This window comes from Condylura cristata, unplaced genomic scaffold, assembly GCF_000260355.1.
Source record: "Condylura cristata isolate star-nosed mole 26May11 unplaced genomic scaffold, ConCri1.0 scaffold00007, whole genome shotgun sequence".
NCBI classification, from domain to species: domain Eukaryota; kingdom Metazoa; phylum Chordata; class Mammalia; order Eulipotyphla; family Talpidae; genus Condylura; species Condylura cristata.
In genome coordinates, this window is record NW_004567108.1 from 32,943,549 (window position 1) to 32,961,180 (window position 17,632).

General features: G+C 36.4%; 1 protein-coding gene across 2 annotated transcripts in view; it reads right to left on the minus strand.

Moving 5' to 3' along the window:
- Positions 1 to 17,632, minus strand: part of RASGRF2 (Ras protein-specific guanine nucleotide-releasing factor 2) — a 190,941-nt gene that overhangs the window by 135,157 nt on the left and 38,152 nt on the right. For both annotated transcript variants that reach the window (XM_012721957.1, XM_012721956.1), the window contains exon 2: positions 6,191 to 6,297. In XM_012721957.1, coding sequence (XP_012577411.1) covers positions 6,191 to 6,297 — 107 coding nt within the window. The remainder of the gene's footprint in view (positions 1 to 6,190; positions 6,298 to 17,632) is intronic.

A 17,632-nucleotide genomic window follows, 5' to 3' on the forward strand; every position in this document is an offset into this window, starting at 1 on the left:
AAAAAAAAAAAAGTACAGAATTTTTACCATTAGATCACCTAAACCACTAACGTGTATTTTTCCTGACAATATCATACGTCCCGATGTTGATCACACATAAATCAATACCAGTTACTAACTCAGTTACTTCAACACATTTAATAAAGTTTTCCAAATTATCTATTTTTTAAATTTAATTAACTTTTAAAAAAAGATTTATTTATGTATGCATACAAAACAGGGGTACAGGCCAGAGGTGCATGAGCAGTGAAAGGATTCACCAGAGATAGAGTGGAGAGCAGAATAGGCAGATCGACGAAGTCCACTGCTGAGGAGAGCAGCGGGCTGATCAGGAGAGGTCTGCAAAGCCATGTGGGTCAACCCTCTGGCCCGGGATAGAGCTCACACTGAAGAGGCTGCGACTAGCTTGCAGTGCTGCATCCTTACCTGTTGGCCACCAGGGAGAGCCGTAATTAACGTTTGTTGAAGTAACACTGCTAGAATTGGTTTTCATGTGTACATCAATGGGAATCAGCACATGTATAAACTACATTAAGTTCACCACTAGAAGTCCAATTCTATCCTTTATCATACCATTTGTCCCCTTTTCATATCCTTCCCTTTAAATGACTAAAGTTCCAAGAGCTATTGAATTGCTTGTTTGTTTTATTTTTTTTTTTCCTATATACCATGCATGACTGAAACCAAACTGTGCTTGTCTTTTCCAGTTAGGCTAAGTATGGACCCTCTAGGTCCATCCATGTTGTTGCAAATGGCAATATTTTGTCATTTTTCATTGCTGAGTAGTAGTATTTCACACACACACAAACATATATACACACTACATCTTCTAACTTCAATAATCTATCCAATGAACACTTAGGGTGTTTCCAGCTCTGAGATTCTGTAACGCTAGAATGAACTTGGTATTATGTCTTTTTTAATTAGTCTTTTTCTATACAAGTGGGATAACTAGAATGTATAGAATTTCTATTTTTAACTTTTTGTGGAATTTCCATAAAGATTGCACCAATTTACATTCCCATCAATAGTGTGGAAGGGTACCCTTCTCTCCATATCCTAATACTTGTTACAATTCTTACAGGTGTGAGGAGACAATTCATTGTTTTGATGTGCATTTCTTAATAATAAGAGATGATAAACATCTTTTCATCTGACTGTTAGCCATCTGTATGTCTTTGCAGAAACCTCATTTCAGATCCTTGCCCATTCTTAAACTGTGCTGTTCATTTTTTTAATTACTGAGTTTTTATGAGTTCTTTGTACATTTTGGATATTAATCTCTTGAAGTGAAACTATCTTCACCCATTCAGTGGGAAGTCTTTTCAATTTTATGCAAGTTTCTTTCACTGTACAGAGCTTTTAGTCCCATTTGTTCAGTTTTACTTTAAGTTTCCACTGCCATTAGAGTAGGTGTCACGAAAGGTATCTCTAAGGGTGATGTGTATTGCCTATTTTCTTCTATATATTTTATGGTTTCAGGCCTTACATTCAAGAGTTTAACCCATTTTTATAAATGTTATATGTAATATTAGTATTCACTTGTTTAGATGGCTGTCCAGTTTTCCCCTATCATTTATTGAAGAGACTTTCCTTCCTCCACTCTTTACTCCTTTGTCATAAATTAGTTGTCCATATATATTTGTTTTATTTCTGGGCCTTATTTCTGTTTCACTGATGTGTGCCTGTTTTTATTTCAGTTGTGAAGCTGTTTTAATTACTGCTGCTTTGTAATACAGTGAAATTGGGAGTGTTGTGTATGTTTTAATCTTTGTATCTCAGAAGTGATTTTGCTATTGGGGATTGTTCATTGTTCCAAATAGATAGAATTAATGACATTTTGTTCTATGATACTGGGATGTGAGCCTGGGAGCACAATCAATCTGTTACTTTAAATAATATAATCATTTATAAATGACATTAATTCTTTCAATTCATGAACACAGAATACCTTTCCATCTCTTTGTGCCTTCTTCAGTATTGTCTTACACTTTTCAGCATACATGCCTTTCACTTCTTTGGTTAGATTTATTTCAAGATATTTAAATTTTTAATACAATTATAAATGGTATAGCTTGCCTAACTTCTATTTCTGCTATCTCTGATTTACACATAGCACATAACAAATTTTTGTAGCCTGATATTTTATTATACTCATTTATTATTTAATAGCTTTTCACTAAAGTACTCAGGATTTTCTATGTATATTGCCAAGCCACCACAAACAGTGATAGTTTTACTCCTTCTTTCCAGTTTGAATTAATATTTACATTCTTTGCTAATCAAATTGCTCTTTGCTAGGACTTACAACACTAAATTGATTAGCTGTGGTGAGAGTGGACATCCTTGACATGCTCCTGATATTAAGAGGAAAAACTTTCAGTTTTAAGTCACTCAGTATGATGCTGACTACAGATTGTCATATATAGCCTCTGTTATGTTGAGGTACTTTCTTTCTGTTCCCATTATTTATGGGTGTTTATCATAAAAGAATGTTGAATCATCTCAAAAGCATTTTCTGAATTTATTGAGATTATCATATTAATATGCCCTTTCTTTTGTTGATATGCTATATCATGTTTATCGATATGCATATGTTGAAGAAATAAATTCTATTTGATCACAGTATATGATTCCTTTACTATACTGTTAAATTTAAGTTTGTTACTATTGTTGAGGACTTTTGTATTTGTATTCATCAGAGATACAGATTTAAAGTTTTCTTTCTTATGATGTCCTTGTCCTATTTCAGGATCAGGATAATGACATTAGCTTCACAGAACATAGTTAGAAGTTCACCCACCCTTACTATTTACAGAAGAGCTTGAGAACAGTAGGCATTAAATCTTTCAATGTTTGGCAGAATTCGCTAATGAAGCCATCTGGTCCTGAGCTGTTGTTATTTAGGAGATTTTTAATTACAGTTTCCGTTACCTTACTCATGATGGATGTCTTCAGGTAATCCATTTCTTCCTCATCCAGTCTTGGAATGTGAGATATTTCTAATAATGTGTGTATTTCTTCTATGATACCTAATTTATTGTTATGTAATTATTCATAGTACTCTCTTAGGATGCTTTTATTTCTCTAATATCTGTTGTAAAACCTCTTTCCTTTCTGATTTTATTTATTTGTGTTTAATATTTTTGTGAGTCTGGCTAAAAGCATGTCTATTTTATTACTCAATTCAAAAAATCTTGGTTTACTGATCTACTGGATTTTCTTTTTGATCTCTACTTCACTAATTTATGCTCTTGTTTTTATTATTTCCTTCCATCTACTTACTTTTGGCTTTGTTTCTCTTCTTTCTCTAGTTCATTTAGGTGTGAGTTTAGATATTTTACTTGTGACTCTCCTGGTTCCCTCAGAACCTAGTTCCCTGGTTCCCTCAGGAAATTTACCAGAAGCTTATTTATAGATTATTTATAGAAGTCTACTATAAGCATCCTCTTCTGCCTTCCATAGGTCCTGATGTCATGTCTTCATTTTCATTCATCCCAAGGCATCATTATTTCACCTTTGATTTTCTTATTGATATAATTGTTCAGTATCAGGCTGTTTCTTCTACACAAATATATGGGTCTTCCTCTTTCTTCTAGTTTCATACCATTATTATCCAAAAGACACTTGATATGATTTCAATCTTCATAAATATATTGAAATTTATTTTGTGTTCCCACATATAGTTTATCTATGAGAATGTTCCAAGAACACTTGAGAAGAATGTGTAGTGACATTGGGGATGGAATGTTCTGTAAATAACTATTATGTCCATCTCATTCAATTTTTATTTAAGACTACTATTTCCTTATTGATTTTCCATCTGAATGACCTTTCCATTGATGTGAAAGTCCACCCCCTCCCATTACTGTGTTGTTGTCAATGTCCCCTTTAAGTCTGTTAATGTTTGCTACAATGCTGCTATGTTGGGCACATACATATTGATTATTGTCTTCCTGCTGTATTGATCCTTTTATCATCTTATAATGTCCAGCTTTGGCTCTTGCTATCTGTTTCTGTGGAAGTCTATTTATCTAATATAAATGGTCCCTGCCTTTTAAATTTTTGATTGGCTTGGAGTACCAATTTCCATCCTTTCATTTTAAGTCTATGTTTGTCTTTATAGCTTAAGTGATTCTCTTATGAGGAGCACATAGTTGGGTTTTGCATTTTAACCCATCAGACTACTCTGTGCCTTTTGATTAGAGAGTTCAGTCCATTTACATTAAGGGTGATTACTGATACATGAGGACTTGCTACTGCCAAAAAATATCTCTTATTGGAAACATAACTATTTTTAAAGTAATTCACATTCTGTATATGTTTGAGCAAGATATTTGCTTTCTTACTAATTGTATCTGGCTCTTCTGGAATGTAAAAGGCAGGCAAATATACATGCTTCAATTACTTCATTTTAACCCCCAGGTAGAAATGGTCACAAAGATTGTGCTGGAAATGACCCAAAGGCTCTACCTTGCCAACTTGATATTTCTTTCGCCCTTTGAGGACCTGACCTTCCTACAGCAAATTACTCTACATGAGCACTAAGTATGAACAAGTCCTCAACAGACAGCTCCAAGAACAAAAACAGCTGAACAGTGTGCTTGAATCATGATATCTGCAAACTGTCCCTAGAGCCCACAGAGAATGTACATTTAGAGAATGGAAGGGTGAAAAGAAAAGGAACTAAATGGATTGCAACAAATATCTTTAACTTTCAATTCTGGGCTCACTTTTAATAAAATAAGAGAAAAGGAAATATAAAAGAGAAATTATGAAGAGAAAAAGAAAAGATAATGAAGAGATGTATAAGGTAGAGAAGTAGTTAACATGTGGATTCAGATTCACCTAGATTTCAACCCTAGATCTTCAATGCCAGATCTTCAGCTTAAATACTCAGTGTTAGAGGCCTGACCAATCTGATTACTAGCAATGGGCCTTTGTTTTCCCATCCAAAATGGGTTGGGATAAGTACATAAAGCATTTAGCATGCACCTACCAAAGAAGAGGCAGCCAATACAAAATAGCTGAGAAAAAAGAAGGGAGGAAAGTTTCAGAGAACAAGACTTCATGAAAACTCTAAACTCATTCAGAACAAATGCCTCTATCTCTTTAGAGTCCACCTGGAAATATTGACTCATCACCTACCACACATTGTCCATTCATTCTCCTCTTCAGTTTCAAGGCACAGAAGTCCAGTTGAATAAACAGAAATCACACATGCTACATAAAGAAATTACCTAGATAGCATTAAATTGTTAAACATTCCACATGCAGGAATGCAAGTACTGTAGCAAGTTGGAGAAGAGACCAGTGAGAGCTAACTTGTAAGGGAAAAATTCAGGGGAGGAAACATAGAAACAAGGGTGGACATATCAGAGTGACATATCAGGTGAAGAAAAAGAAAATGAGCACTGGCTGGAGCTTTTCTTACTATAACACCAGAAGCTGAGAGATATGAATAAGGAGTTGGGCGTGACAAAAACCTGAGTAGAGCGGGGAAGGTTGAAAACAGTGAGCATAGAGTCTTTTTTTAAAGCAAAATATAAAGTGGACTTCAGATCTAGGTATGAAAAATAAAGAGAAAGATCTGCCTGTATCTTTTTTGGAGTTCTTATTTCCATTTCAGGATAAGTATGCTTCTTTCCACCTCCCTGATTTTTTCTTATGTTTTAGGAGGCAAAACCACACACCTCTATTTTCTTAATAGAGTTTGGTGTCATCTTCTTATAACCAGGCTACACTAGGTAAAGTTTGCAAATATGGGGCTGGCCTTGGTCCATATCCCAGCTCTGCAACTCACTAGTTATATGACCTCAGGCAGGCAAACTCCCCTTCAGGCTTCCATGTCCTTATTTGTAAGAGTGCCATTATTATTTCCTCTTTCAGATTACTGAGAGAGTAAGTATATCAATGCATCTAATAAATATCTTAATTGAAAAGCACTTAGAACAGTGTTTGGGGCCATAGAGGAACAAATCTACAAAATGATCTATTATCACTATTACTGTTCTACTACCTTTAATCTTAAGTTAGAATATAGTCAGAGAAAGCTCAAAGAATCATTTTATATGTGACTAAGAGGGCAATGACAAGGAGAAACTTCTGAAATTATAAGTTCTTCCGAAAGTATACCACAGGCAAGAACTACTTAGTGTTCTAAGTGTCACGAGGGGATTTAAACCCATACCTGGCTTGGTGAATGGCCTCCATCCACTCTTTACCATCCTGCTCCTCCTCACAACGTAGCTCCAGTGGTTTCTGACCCTCATGGCCAAACAGAACAGTAAAGTAATACTAGAAAGGGAAAAAAATAAAACCGAGTTTTATTTTTCAAGCATGAGAATATAACATGATACTTCCTTACAAGGGCTTATGGTTACAAAACACATAGCATTACATAAATCCTATTTCAAGACATAACTCTCATCAAATTGTCACTAACTTTGCATCTAGAAGATACATAGGTTGCATCTTAACACCCCTCAATAAAATTCAACACATACCATCTCATTGGATATGGAAAAGTTATCTGATAAAATTCTATACAAACACATGATTGAAATTCCTTGCAAGCTTGAAAGTGAAATTTGTGAACCAAAAACAAAAAGGCTATTTACCAAAAATTTACTGTGAACATTTTACCAAATGATGGATGAGCTATTAGAAGCAACCACTCTAAAATAAGAAATTTTAAAAGATGGCAATTATCACAACATCTATTTACTAATTCTATCTTCAGGGAAACAAAGAAATATTAAGAAAAAAGGCACACATAATGAAAAGCAAGGGAAAATTATTTTCCCAAGTGATATAATTATCTATATTAAAAGTTCATGGGAAATTATTAGATTAAGAATGAGCGATAAGCCTTTGGACATAAAGTCAATAAATAAACATTTATTGCACTTCAATACATCAACAAGCACAAAACTTAATTTGAAAGCACATTTTTAATGGCAAAGAAAAATGAACAACTTAAGATTAAATCTGTTTATTACATCTAAAAAGTAGCAATGAGACTACCAAAGGGAAGGAAGAGAACAAAACAACGAAGGAGCCCAATGGGCTGTGGTGGAGGATTATGGCATTTTGATGGTGGGTGTGGTGTGAGAATACACACCAGGGAAAGAGACTTTACTTCTAGTCCCCTCTAATAACATTGTAAACTGATGTTACTTCAATATAAAAATGAATCTCTTAAGTAAATTTATCTATAATTTCAGTGTATGCAATAAAATTACTATAGGTGGTTTGGTAGAATTTTCCAAAATTCTAAAATCTATGTAGAATAACAAAGAGCCAAAATAGTAAAACAACTTGGAACAATAACAAGGGAGAAACACCTCACATCACCAACCACCCCCCCAAAAAAAACCTTCTGTTTATTCACTGTGGCAGTTACACATTCATTTTCTTAAGCAAATATAAAATCTTCTGGCAATAATCCTGGAGATAAGAATGGGGGAGGGGCAGAAGCACAATGGACTGACTATAGCAGAGGACTATGGGTACTTTGGTGGTCGGAGAGAAAGATGTAAAGCAATGGTACTTTGCTAAAATTTTCTGAAAATAATTTTCAGCACTGGAGGTTCCTCAAACTGCTAAACATGGAGCTTCCCTACACCCAGTAATACCACCCCTAGGTATCTACCCAAAAGACACAAAAACACTGATTGAAAAAGATACCTGCACCCCCATGTTTATTGCTGCTTTATTTACAATTGGAAAAACATGGAAGCAGCCCAAATGTCCAAAAGTAGATGACTGGATTAAAAAGATGTGGTGCATATACACAAGGGAATATTACTCAGCAACCAAAAAAGAGAAACACACATGTCTTTTGCAGCAACTTGGATGGAGCTGGAAAAGATCATGCTTAGTGAGATAAGCCAGAAAGAGAAAGAAAAATACTGGATAGTTTCACTCATAGCAGGATTATAATGGACCAGGCAAGAAAATAACAAAAATAATGAACAACCATATACCAGAGAAATTTTGCAGGGGTGGAGTGGGGAATGGGATCAAAAATGGGGGGGAGGAGGGAGGGAAGTGCACGGAATTTTGGTGATGGCACACGGGTGACATGGTGATGGGAAACCTGCGGGGATTACAATTGAGATGGGAAAAAAATGTACAAAATGATGTAAAAATAAACTGTTATAAAATTTTAAAATGATAATAATAATTTTCAGCACAACATTACCAAAAAGAAAAAAAAAGCCTAGCTAAGAGATTTTCAGTTACCTGTACAAAAATCATCAACCAATGAAGGAGTCTGGGTCATGCCTCAGAAATAATCCACCCCACTTGCACATGGACAGTCCTAAGCCCATCAAGGACAAGCTGTCTTTTGTTCTTAAACCTCTGTCCAGACAGAAGACTAAGTGTTATAAACTATGGGAAAATAACGTGATGAAGAGGCCACTGAGAGTGAAAGAATTGAGTTAGGCACTGTATTCAATAAAGCAAGCTCCCTTAAAATTTCCGAGGAAAAGAGTTGAAACTTAATAAAATAACCAATCAATGGCTTGAAGGGTGATCCTATAAGTGCTGGCATTTTAGTAGCTGCTAGCTACCATCCAAGCCCTGGTTCCAGGTCAGGGAGAGGAAATACTTAATAAACCGGCCCAAGCCATCAAAAAGCTGTAGTCTGCACCTCAATGGCAGCTGCTGTCTGGTAACCTAATTAAAAGCCACCTTTAAAAGTCAGCAAGGCAATTATATTAGCACAGTACATCCAAAGGTTAGACCCTGTCTCAGGCATAACAATAACGGAGTTTTGAGAAATACAAGGTACCTTCCCAGGAGTTACATTAACAAATTCAGCTCAATCAAAAAAAAAAATTAAACAGCACTCTGTTCTTAGGAGGAAAAAAAAGACCCCTTAAGCTACCAAATATATATAATGATTTCATAAACACCCAGCATAGTAATACTGTAAGTGGAGAAATTCACCAAAGATCTTTACTTACAATGACATAAAATCCTAGAAGGACAACATAAATGAACATATCTAGGAAACTTAAATAATTCAATTTTACTGATATCTATTGTAGCCTTGTATGTTTTCATCACAATGGGTTTGCTACAGTTTACACTTCGTGTTTTGCAGAGAGAACAAATGTAATCTAATATGAGACTACATTCTCACTGAAAACTCTATTCCTTAAATTTCCCCAGATCAGAAACAAATTTATAGCTAACCATGGCAACTGCTAAGGAAAGACCATTTCTACTTTCTACATTTCTTAAATTTTTTTTTAAAGATTTATTTATTTATACAGAACCAGGGAACAGGCCAGAGATGCGGAGGGGAGAGGATTCACCAGAGACAAAGTGGGGAGCAGAACAGGCAGATTGATGAAGTACACTGCTGAGGGGAGCAGCGGGCGGGTCAGGAGAGGTCTGCCACGCCATGTGGATCTCCTCCAGGGCAGGAGGGCAGTGGCCTTAAGCTTCTTAGTGCAGTGCTTTAACCCGCTGCGCCACCAGGGAGGGCCCTACTTTCTATATTTCTATGTCATCTGAATCATTTACAATAAACATCTCTAGCCATATTGCCAACAAAAAATACTCCTGTTTCACTTTTAAATTGCTTGAATCATTTCCAGAAAACATACACATTATATAATCAACAGTAAATATATTTACTCATCTTCAAAACCATTTTCAGGTCTCTATAATACTACTTACATACCTAGAGAGTGTAAAAGATCCCGATTGAATCAGTGATGTTGAATGGAAGATTAAAAACCACTGTGGGGGCCCTCCTGGTGGCGCCCCGTGTTAAAGCACAGCACTAAGAAGCTAAAGACACTTCCACATGAGTTCAATCCCCGCCTGCCCTGGAGGTGATCCACATGGCGTAGCAGACCTCTCCTGACCCGCCTACTGCTCCCCTCAGCAGTGTATTTAATCTTTTATTAAAAATTCTGCACCATGTTATTATTTGGATCATCCTATAGGGTTTTAAATTACTACATATGTTCTTGAAATTCTTCAGTTGTGGAATAAGGACCTAAAATCAACCTGTCAGCAGCCATATAGGTAAAAAGTCCTCCTTAAATCCCCTTTCTGAATGTGGCCCCTCTGGAAAGGGGAAGAGGCACCCCACAGGAAGACCCCAGTCTTCTCCTCTTGGGCTATCAGATTTCCAATATAAGTCAGACACTGGATGAATAAAGAAGTGGTTGCCTTGAGGACCGTTGCTGGCTCGGTGGCTGACACTCGTAGAGTGAGTGTTATGGCAGCGCTTCAGCCTGGGATAGTGACTCTGGGGTCAGGGCCTAGTACAGCTTGGGGCTGAGGTCTCCATCCCCACCCAGTCCTGGGATCTGGACTTCCTATTCAGGGTGAACAACACCTTTCAGTGGTCCAGAGCTCATTTTCTCCTCCGAAAGCCCCACGGCGTGCTATGACCAGCGAATCTTGTCAGAAGGTAGACTCCAAGTGTTTCATGTGTAAAGATGCATAAAACAACGGATGGTAAATCTCCAGTGCAGGTCAGTTCAAAAGCATGATAAACTCAGCGGTCAAGCTGTCCTTCCAAGGATTCTTACCACCACCTCATTTGCCTTTTTTTTTTTCCTTTTATCTTTCTGTAGTAACTCACAAAGTGAACTATATTTAAACATTTGAAATATTGGTGAGATGGAGTTTAATGTAACCTTATACTAATTTAATTCTGAAGAGTTTAACTTCACTTGATTGACAATGGAGCTATCTTTCACATTCATAGTAACTGCAATGACTGTTATCCTGATGTAAGTCTTGGTATCTGGGACAGAAAAGTGTCCTATTAACAAGCTCCAGAGGCACAGACACATTGTGCTAGGTCTGATTTTCTGCCACTGACTCATCAATGAAAGAGAAGTAAGAGAAGACAAGCTGAAAATAGCTGTGGAACGGGCATAAAAGGAGGAGAAACATTTCATGGTTTTTGTTTGTTTGTTTTTTTGGATACTATTTCCTCCATTTCCTGAATTCTTACTCTTTTGTACTTCCTGTCATTGAAGTGTGACTTGCAAGGGACTTCTCTGTACATTGAATCTGGTCAAGAATGTGCCAGCTTGGTGAGGCATTAACTGAAGAAGAAAACGATAAAGCATGATTTTTAACTTTGATCTAGCCCCATTCTCTTAGAGAGAAAATATTTTACTCTCCTGCCTTAGTGACTATTTTTAAATACTGAGATCATTTCTTTGCCATGGTTCTATTTCGTGAGCTCCACAGCATATTCTGTGTAACTTAAAGATTGATTTTCCAACACTTCACAGCCTCCATCTTTTATAGCATGGTTACATGTTGAAGTCCATTTTTATTGATAAAACTGTTAAATCGCCAAATAACCTTCTCTAGATCATCTTAGGAACAAAGATCTGAGATGTGAAGGCTTTTCCCTGCCCTTTCAACTGTGAGACTCACAGGTCTTGCTTCCTTACAATCAATATTTATAGATTCACAACAGCATCTCAGTGAGCTGTGCAGTTCAGGCACCCGAGACTAGAAGGCAGGGCACATCATCCTACTTCAGGAGACACAGTATGAACTCTAAGTTCTTCCAGTGCTGTCTGTTCTTGAGTCAGGTAAAGACAAGACCATTTCTGCTCACCCCATGAGCGACGATGAAATGCAGTAACACACATCAAAGTGCATTGACAAGCATAAAATTTGTCTTGTCATTACTGCAATGGTGGAATTGCTAGCTAGCATGCGGGAACCAGGCACCCCTAGTCTGCATTGAACATTGGACTCATTCTAGACTCAAAATAGCTAGGCCATAGAGGCAACCCCATAATTTGAGAATTCCTTATACCCTCCCCTGTCCACTTTCCTCATATAAAAATGCATGGGGGGAAAAGGAAAAAAAGTACTGAAATTAAGAACCAGCACAATGGATACTTTATCATTAAGAAGAGGTCATCCTGATTTGTTTGTTTTAGTGTGTATGTGTGGATTTTTTATAATTGATGAAAAGACTTACAATTTTCCCAAAAGTTTAGAGAAGAGCTGTATTTTGAAGTTTCAGAGACATGAAAGCATTTGCTAAATGAGTTGTCATAAAAGAAAGTAACATTTGGATTGTGTATTTGAAAATATGAATAAAAAAAGAATTAAAATGCATAAAATACACACTATGCTACAAGATTGTCTTTTAAGAACTGCCTCAATATTTCCTCTATTACAGACACATATATAATATGAACAAGAACGGAATTGTCAATGTAGCTACAGAGTAAGAGTTTAATTGTCTACTATTATGGTTTTCAAACACAGGAGGGAAAAAAAATGTGTCTGGCTTCTGAATTACACAAAGAATGGAGTCAAATTAAATTTTTTTTTTTTTGCAGAGTGTTAAAGACAATGGGGTCAGAAAAGCTGTCATTTAAAAATAGGTTTTCTCTTAAACATGGGAAAAGCTATAATACAAAATTGGAAAAGAGAAATTTTAAATGACCAGGAATCTGAGCTGACATTAATCACCCAGTACAGAGAAATTTATGAAAAGGGAAACATGATGATCTATAGTGGCTGAAATCATAACTCCCAAATTACAGAGAAAGGCAACAATTTCTATGTTTTCTTAAATTCTCATAAAAGTTCCTGCGTTCCTCTTGCATTGCCATTCCAAACAGGGATGGACATTGTTGAAAATAAGGTCTAATGTTGGCTTCACCCCATTCCACTCCTCCTGTTTTGTACATTTTTTCATCTTACTTGTAATCCCCGGGGAAATCAAATACTGGTCAGCTTCCGAGACATGGACCCAGCACACCTGTGACTTCAGTCACAACTGCCACAGCCTTCTCTTACATAAGATGACAACCTTTATTAACATGCCAATGTGCATTCTATCCTGGTGGCTCCTGAGCTAACCTGGAACTCTAACTTCACTGGTCAAATGAATAAAACCTCCATAAACTTTGGAGTTCAGGCTATCATCATCACTTTCTCATTTCAGTTGTTGGTTTTATTTGTTTTCCATCTGCAAAATATATCCATTTGTGCAGAAGGTACACTCAATGAAAATGTATGCTGTTAACACCTGGTTAGTACTACTTATCAGGGAAGAGAAAACTAAGACACAGAGACTTGAGCATTGAAAGTTCCAACATTGCTACAAGCAAATCACTGAGGCACTCACTGTGTTAAAGAAGTACATGGTTCTGCCAAAACAACATGCAAAGGAAATGTAGACAGTGAGGCAGAATTTAAGATAAAGTCTGTGGCTCCAGAGAGAAAAACAGAAATAACAGGGAAAAGTTAGAAATCTGGGAATAGGATCAAAGCTGGGGCAGGAAGAGCACACAGGACTGTAGTGAGCGCACATGGGTGAACTGGTGGTAGGAAGTCCACGAGGGTTACAACCAGGATGAAAAGATGTACAGAATGAAGAATGATGTTATATATGTATGTGTGTAAAATAAAAAAAGAGAGATTTGGAAGACCTTTTGAGAGAGGGAATGGGATAGACAGCCAGTTGATCTCTCTATTTGATGTTTAAAAAGGGATTCCTTTTTTTTTTCTCTAAAAAATAGAACCAGATGGCCTCTAAGATGCCACATACCACAATCTCTTAGTAGTTTTAACATGTAATCTAGAATTTTAGCAGTAAGTAGATAATTGAAGATGCGTGTAAAAAACAATTAGACCTCTGTTCAGAATTTGCTGCTCACTGCCTCAATTTTGATCACATGGAAATTTGCCAAAATGGGAATAAAGAAAAAAATAGCTAAATAATTGGCATCTTTAAAAGAGTAAGTCCTTTATGACATTGTGTATCATTTATACTGATAATCGTTAATTATTCTTATCAGATGAATTAGAAAATTACTGTTGCAGTGATGATTTTTTAAATAGAAGCATTGCCTTCATGGTATTACAAAAGTGACAAAAAGAATCCTTTAAAATATCGTCTCATCATCAGTTCAAAAACTGTATGCTCTACAGTGTTTATTTTGGTTTATATGCAATGGCTAGGTCATGGAGTAAACTTAAATGCTTACTGATGAAAGAGTGGATCAAGAAAATGCAGTATAATGAGGCTAGGAGAGAGGGAAAGTGGAAGAAAGGGTCAAAGGAGATAGAGGGGTGGTGTGGGAAAAAAAGAAAAAAGAGCCTGCAATAAAATTAATTAATTAATTGAATGTTGTATTACTGTTTCCTTCTAAGTGCTGATTACTCAGTAATAATTATCATCACTTAAATTTACTGAGCATATCTCAAAGATGGAAACCCAATAACAATCAAATAATGAGATGATAATGATCAAGTTAACATATGTACCCAAAATAGCATAAGCTCATGAAGCAAAAGTTGGATAACACTGAATGATTAATTAATTATTTATATTAAATATAATGAAGTTCCTGAATCATTGAGAAAAGATCAAATATGTGAATAGAAATGTGACTAGGTAAAGAATTTTCATTTGACTACAAACAAAAACATGAAAATGGCATACATGAAAATATTTAATATATATATTACCTTTTTTTTAAGATTTATTTATTTATTTATACAGAACTGGGGTATAAGCCAGAGGTGCAGGGGTGGTGAGAGGATTCACCAGAGACAGAGTGGGGAGCAGAACAGGCAGATCGATGAAGTACACTGCTGAGGGGAGCAGCAGGAGGGTCAGGAGAGGCCTGCCACGCCATGTGGATCTCCTCCACTGCTGGGATCAAACTAATGCTGAAGTGGCTTTAGCTTCTTAATGCTGTGCTTTAACCTGCTGTGCCACCAGGGAGGACCCTATATATTACTTTTTTTAGTAATAAAGTCCAGAGTTGGGAAGTATAGTATGATGATTGAAATAAAAAGTTACAGCCTTTGTGCAGGTGACTGACAACTCATATCACAGATTTTTAAATATTCTCCTGTTTTAATATATGAGTCTACACCAAGAAAATACAAGAAATGCACACAGACTTATGTCCAGGAATGTTTATAACATCATTAAAAACAATCAAGATGGCCCTCCCTGGTGGCGCAGCGGGTTAAAGCACAGCACTGAGAAGCTAAAGCCACTTCAGCATCAGTTCGATTCCCGCCTGCCCCGGAGGTGACCACATGGCGTGGCAGACCTCTCCTGACCCGCCCGCTGCTCCCCTCAGCAGTGTACTTCATCGATCTGCCTATTCTGCTCCCCACTCTGTCTCTGGTGAAGCCTCTCACCACCTTTGAGCCTCTGGCCTGTACCCCAGTTCTGTATGCACAAATAAATAAATCTTTAAAAAAAAAAACAATCAAGATACCCAATGGCAGGCAACAAATTAAAGAAATTATGAAATTTTGAACTGGAACACCCAACCCATTAAATAATCATACCTAAGAATATGTTCCCTAATACTCCTAGAAACATTACTTGTATTACATAATAAGCTTAAGAGCAGGTTGTGAAACAGCATATTAACATATTGCAGTTGCTGCCTACAGGGGAGAATATGAAACAAATTATACAGAAAAAAAAAATTACAAAAAGAAAACATACATATGAAAATACCCTAGAAAATTACTGACACAAAAAAGGCAAAAGACATAAAAGACAGATAAATTTCACATAAAACTTAATAACTTTTATAGAGTAAAAGACATGAGCAAAGGTTAAAACAATGAGAAATCAGTTGCAATGTAAAAGCCTGCAAATTTGTTATAGCTAATATGTATCACAGAAAAAGACAACCCCGGCCCTTCCTGGTGGCACAATGAGTTAGGACGCAGCACTGCAAGCTAACGGCAGCCACTTCAGTATGAGTTCCACCCCAGGCACCCAAGGTGATCCACCTGGTGCGGCAGACCTCTCCTGTCTCACCTGCTGCCCACCACAGCAGTGTACTCTATCTATCTGTCTGTACTGTTTCCCACTCTGTCTCTGGTGAATCCTCTCACCACTCCTGCACCTCTGTCCTGTACACCAGTTCTGTATGCATAAATAAATAAATCATAAAAAAAAGAAAAAGACAGGAAATTAGACAAAACTATATAAATAGGCAAATTACAAATTAGAAAATAAAACCTTCTATGGAATGAAAATATTCTCGACCTCATTAGAATTTAGGGAATATCAATTAAAACACTGAAATAATATTTGCATCCATGAGGTAGGGTACTATGAAACAACTTTACAAATCAAGTATTATTGAACATATGAGGAAACAGAAACATTGGTAAAACAGTGGTTAGAGAACAATGATAAAACCGACTTTAGAGAATTGTTTGACAACATCTATAAAAATTTTAATGAGTTTCTAGTTCAGAATAGCTTTTTTTTTTTAAGATTTACTTATTTATGCATACAAGAACTGGGGTACAGGCCAGATGTACAGGGGTTGGGGTGGTCAAAGGTTTCACCAGAGGCAGAGTGGGGAACAGAACAGGTGGACTGACCAAAATACAAGTGCTGAGGGGAGCAGCAGGCAGGACAGGAGAGGTCTGATGTGCCATGTGGGTCACCTCTCTAGCCAAGGATTGAACTGGTGCTGCAGTAGCTGTGGGTAGCTTCATAGTACTGTGCTTTAGCCCGCTGCATCGCCAGGGAGGGCCCCACTGCAATATACTTGTAATAGCAAAAAAATAAAGATAACAATCTAAATGTTCATCAAGAAAGGAATAGCTAAAAAAAATAAACTATAGTATACCATGAAAAAAGCCATTTAAAAGAATACAATTAGTTTTAAGTATACCAAGATAAATAGGACAGGCAGTTAAATTAAACTAGGAAATAAATTTAAAATTGATAACATATGTGAAAAAGTACTAATAAAAGTAAGTAGAAGAAAACATAACAAAATGTTCACAACACTTATCCTCTTAGTAATTACCTTCTTATTCATATATTTTTATGCATTTGTCAAATTAGTTATAATGGTCATATACATTTTTAAGATATAAATAGCCCTATGTGTAACAAAATGTGAAAAGGGTTCAGGGCCTATTAACCACTTTCCAGACTTAAAACAAATATGCTGAAGCATACCAATATGAAAAAGAGCTATTTGGTATGCATTTATTTGTAAGTAGAAAAATATGCAATGAATTGCTAGAAGCATTTATGTAAATGAAAGGACTTAGAGCACATCTGTTGGATACTCCTAGTTATTAAATTCCATAGGAGCAGGATTAAGAAAAAAGCTTAAAATGTGGGCTGAATGTGAGCTATTAATGATGGCTCTGTGGGGCCTCTTTCCCTAAAAAGACTTTTAATATTAAAAATACATTTCCTCATTTGTGGATAGCTGAAAGCTTATAGCTGTCAGACATTCAGAGGAAAATGACAGTCTCAAATCTCCAACAACCCGACTGGCTAAGAATACCAAACTTCAGTGCTGGAAAAGAAAACTGACATTTGCCCATGTGCTCTGGCTAGAGATTACAGTCTTGCTGCCTCTCCAAAAACCCTTCACAAGTTAAACCTCTCTTAAATCCCTCAACACAGCATGTCTTTAATTTCACTTAGCCACACTCTTATTTCTCTTTAATAAAAATGCAAAAAATAATTCAGTCTGTGCTTTATACATGTGACTTTCTTTCATTATGCAAGTACAAACCAAACACTTTTGTCTATCACCTGTCTATTAATTACTCCTCATGAAAGCATTTACACTTTGGTCATGAAAAAAGAGACACA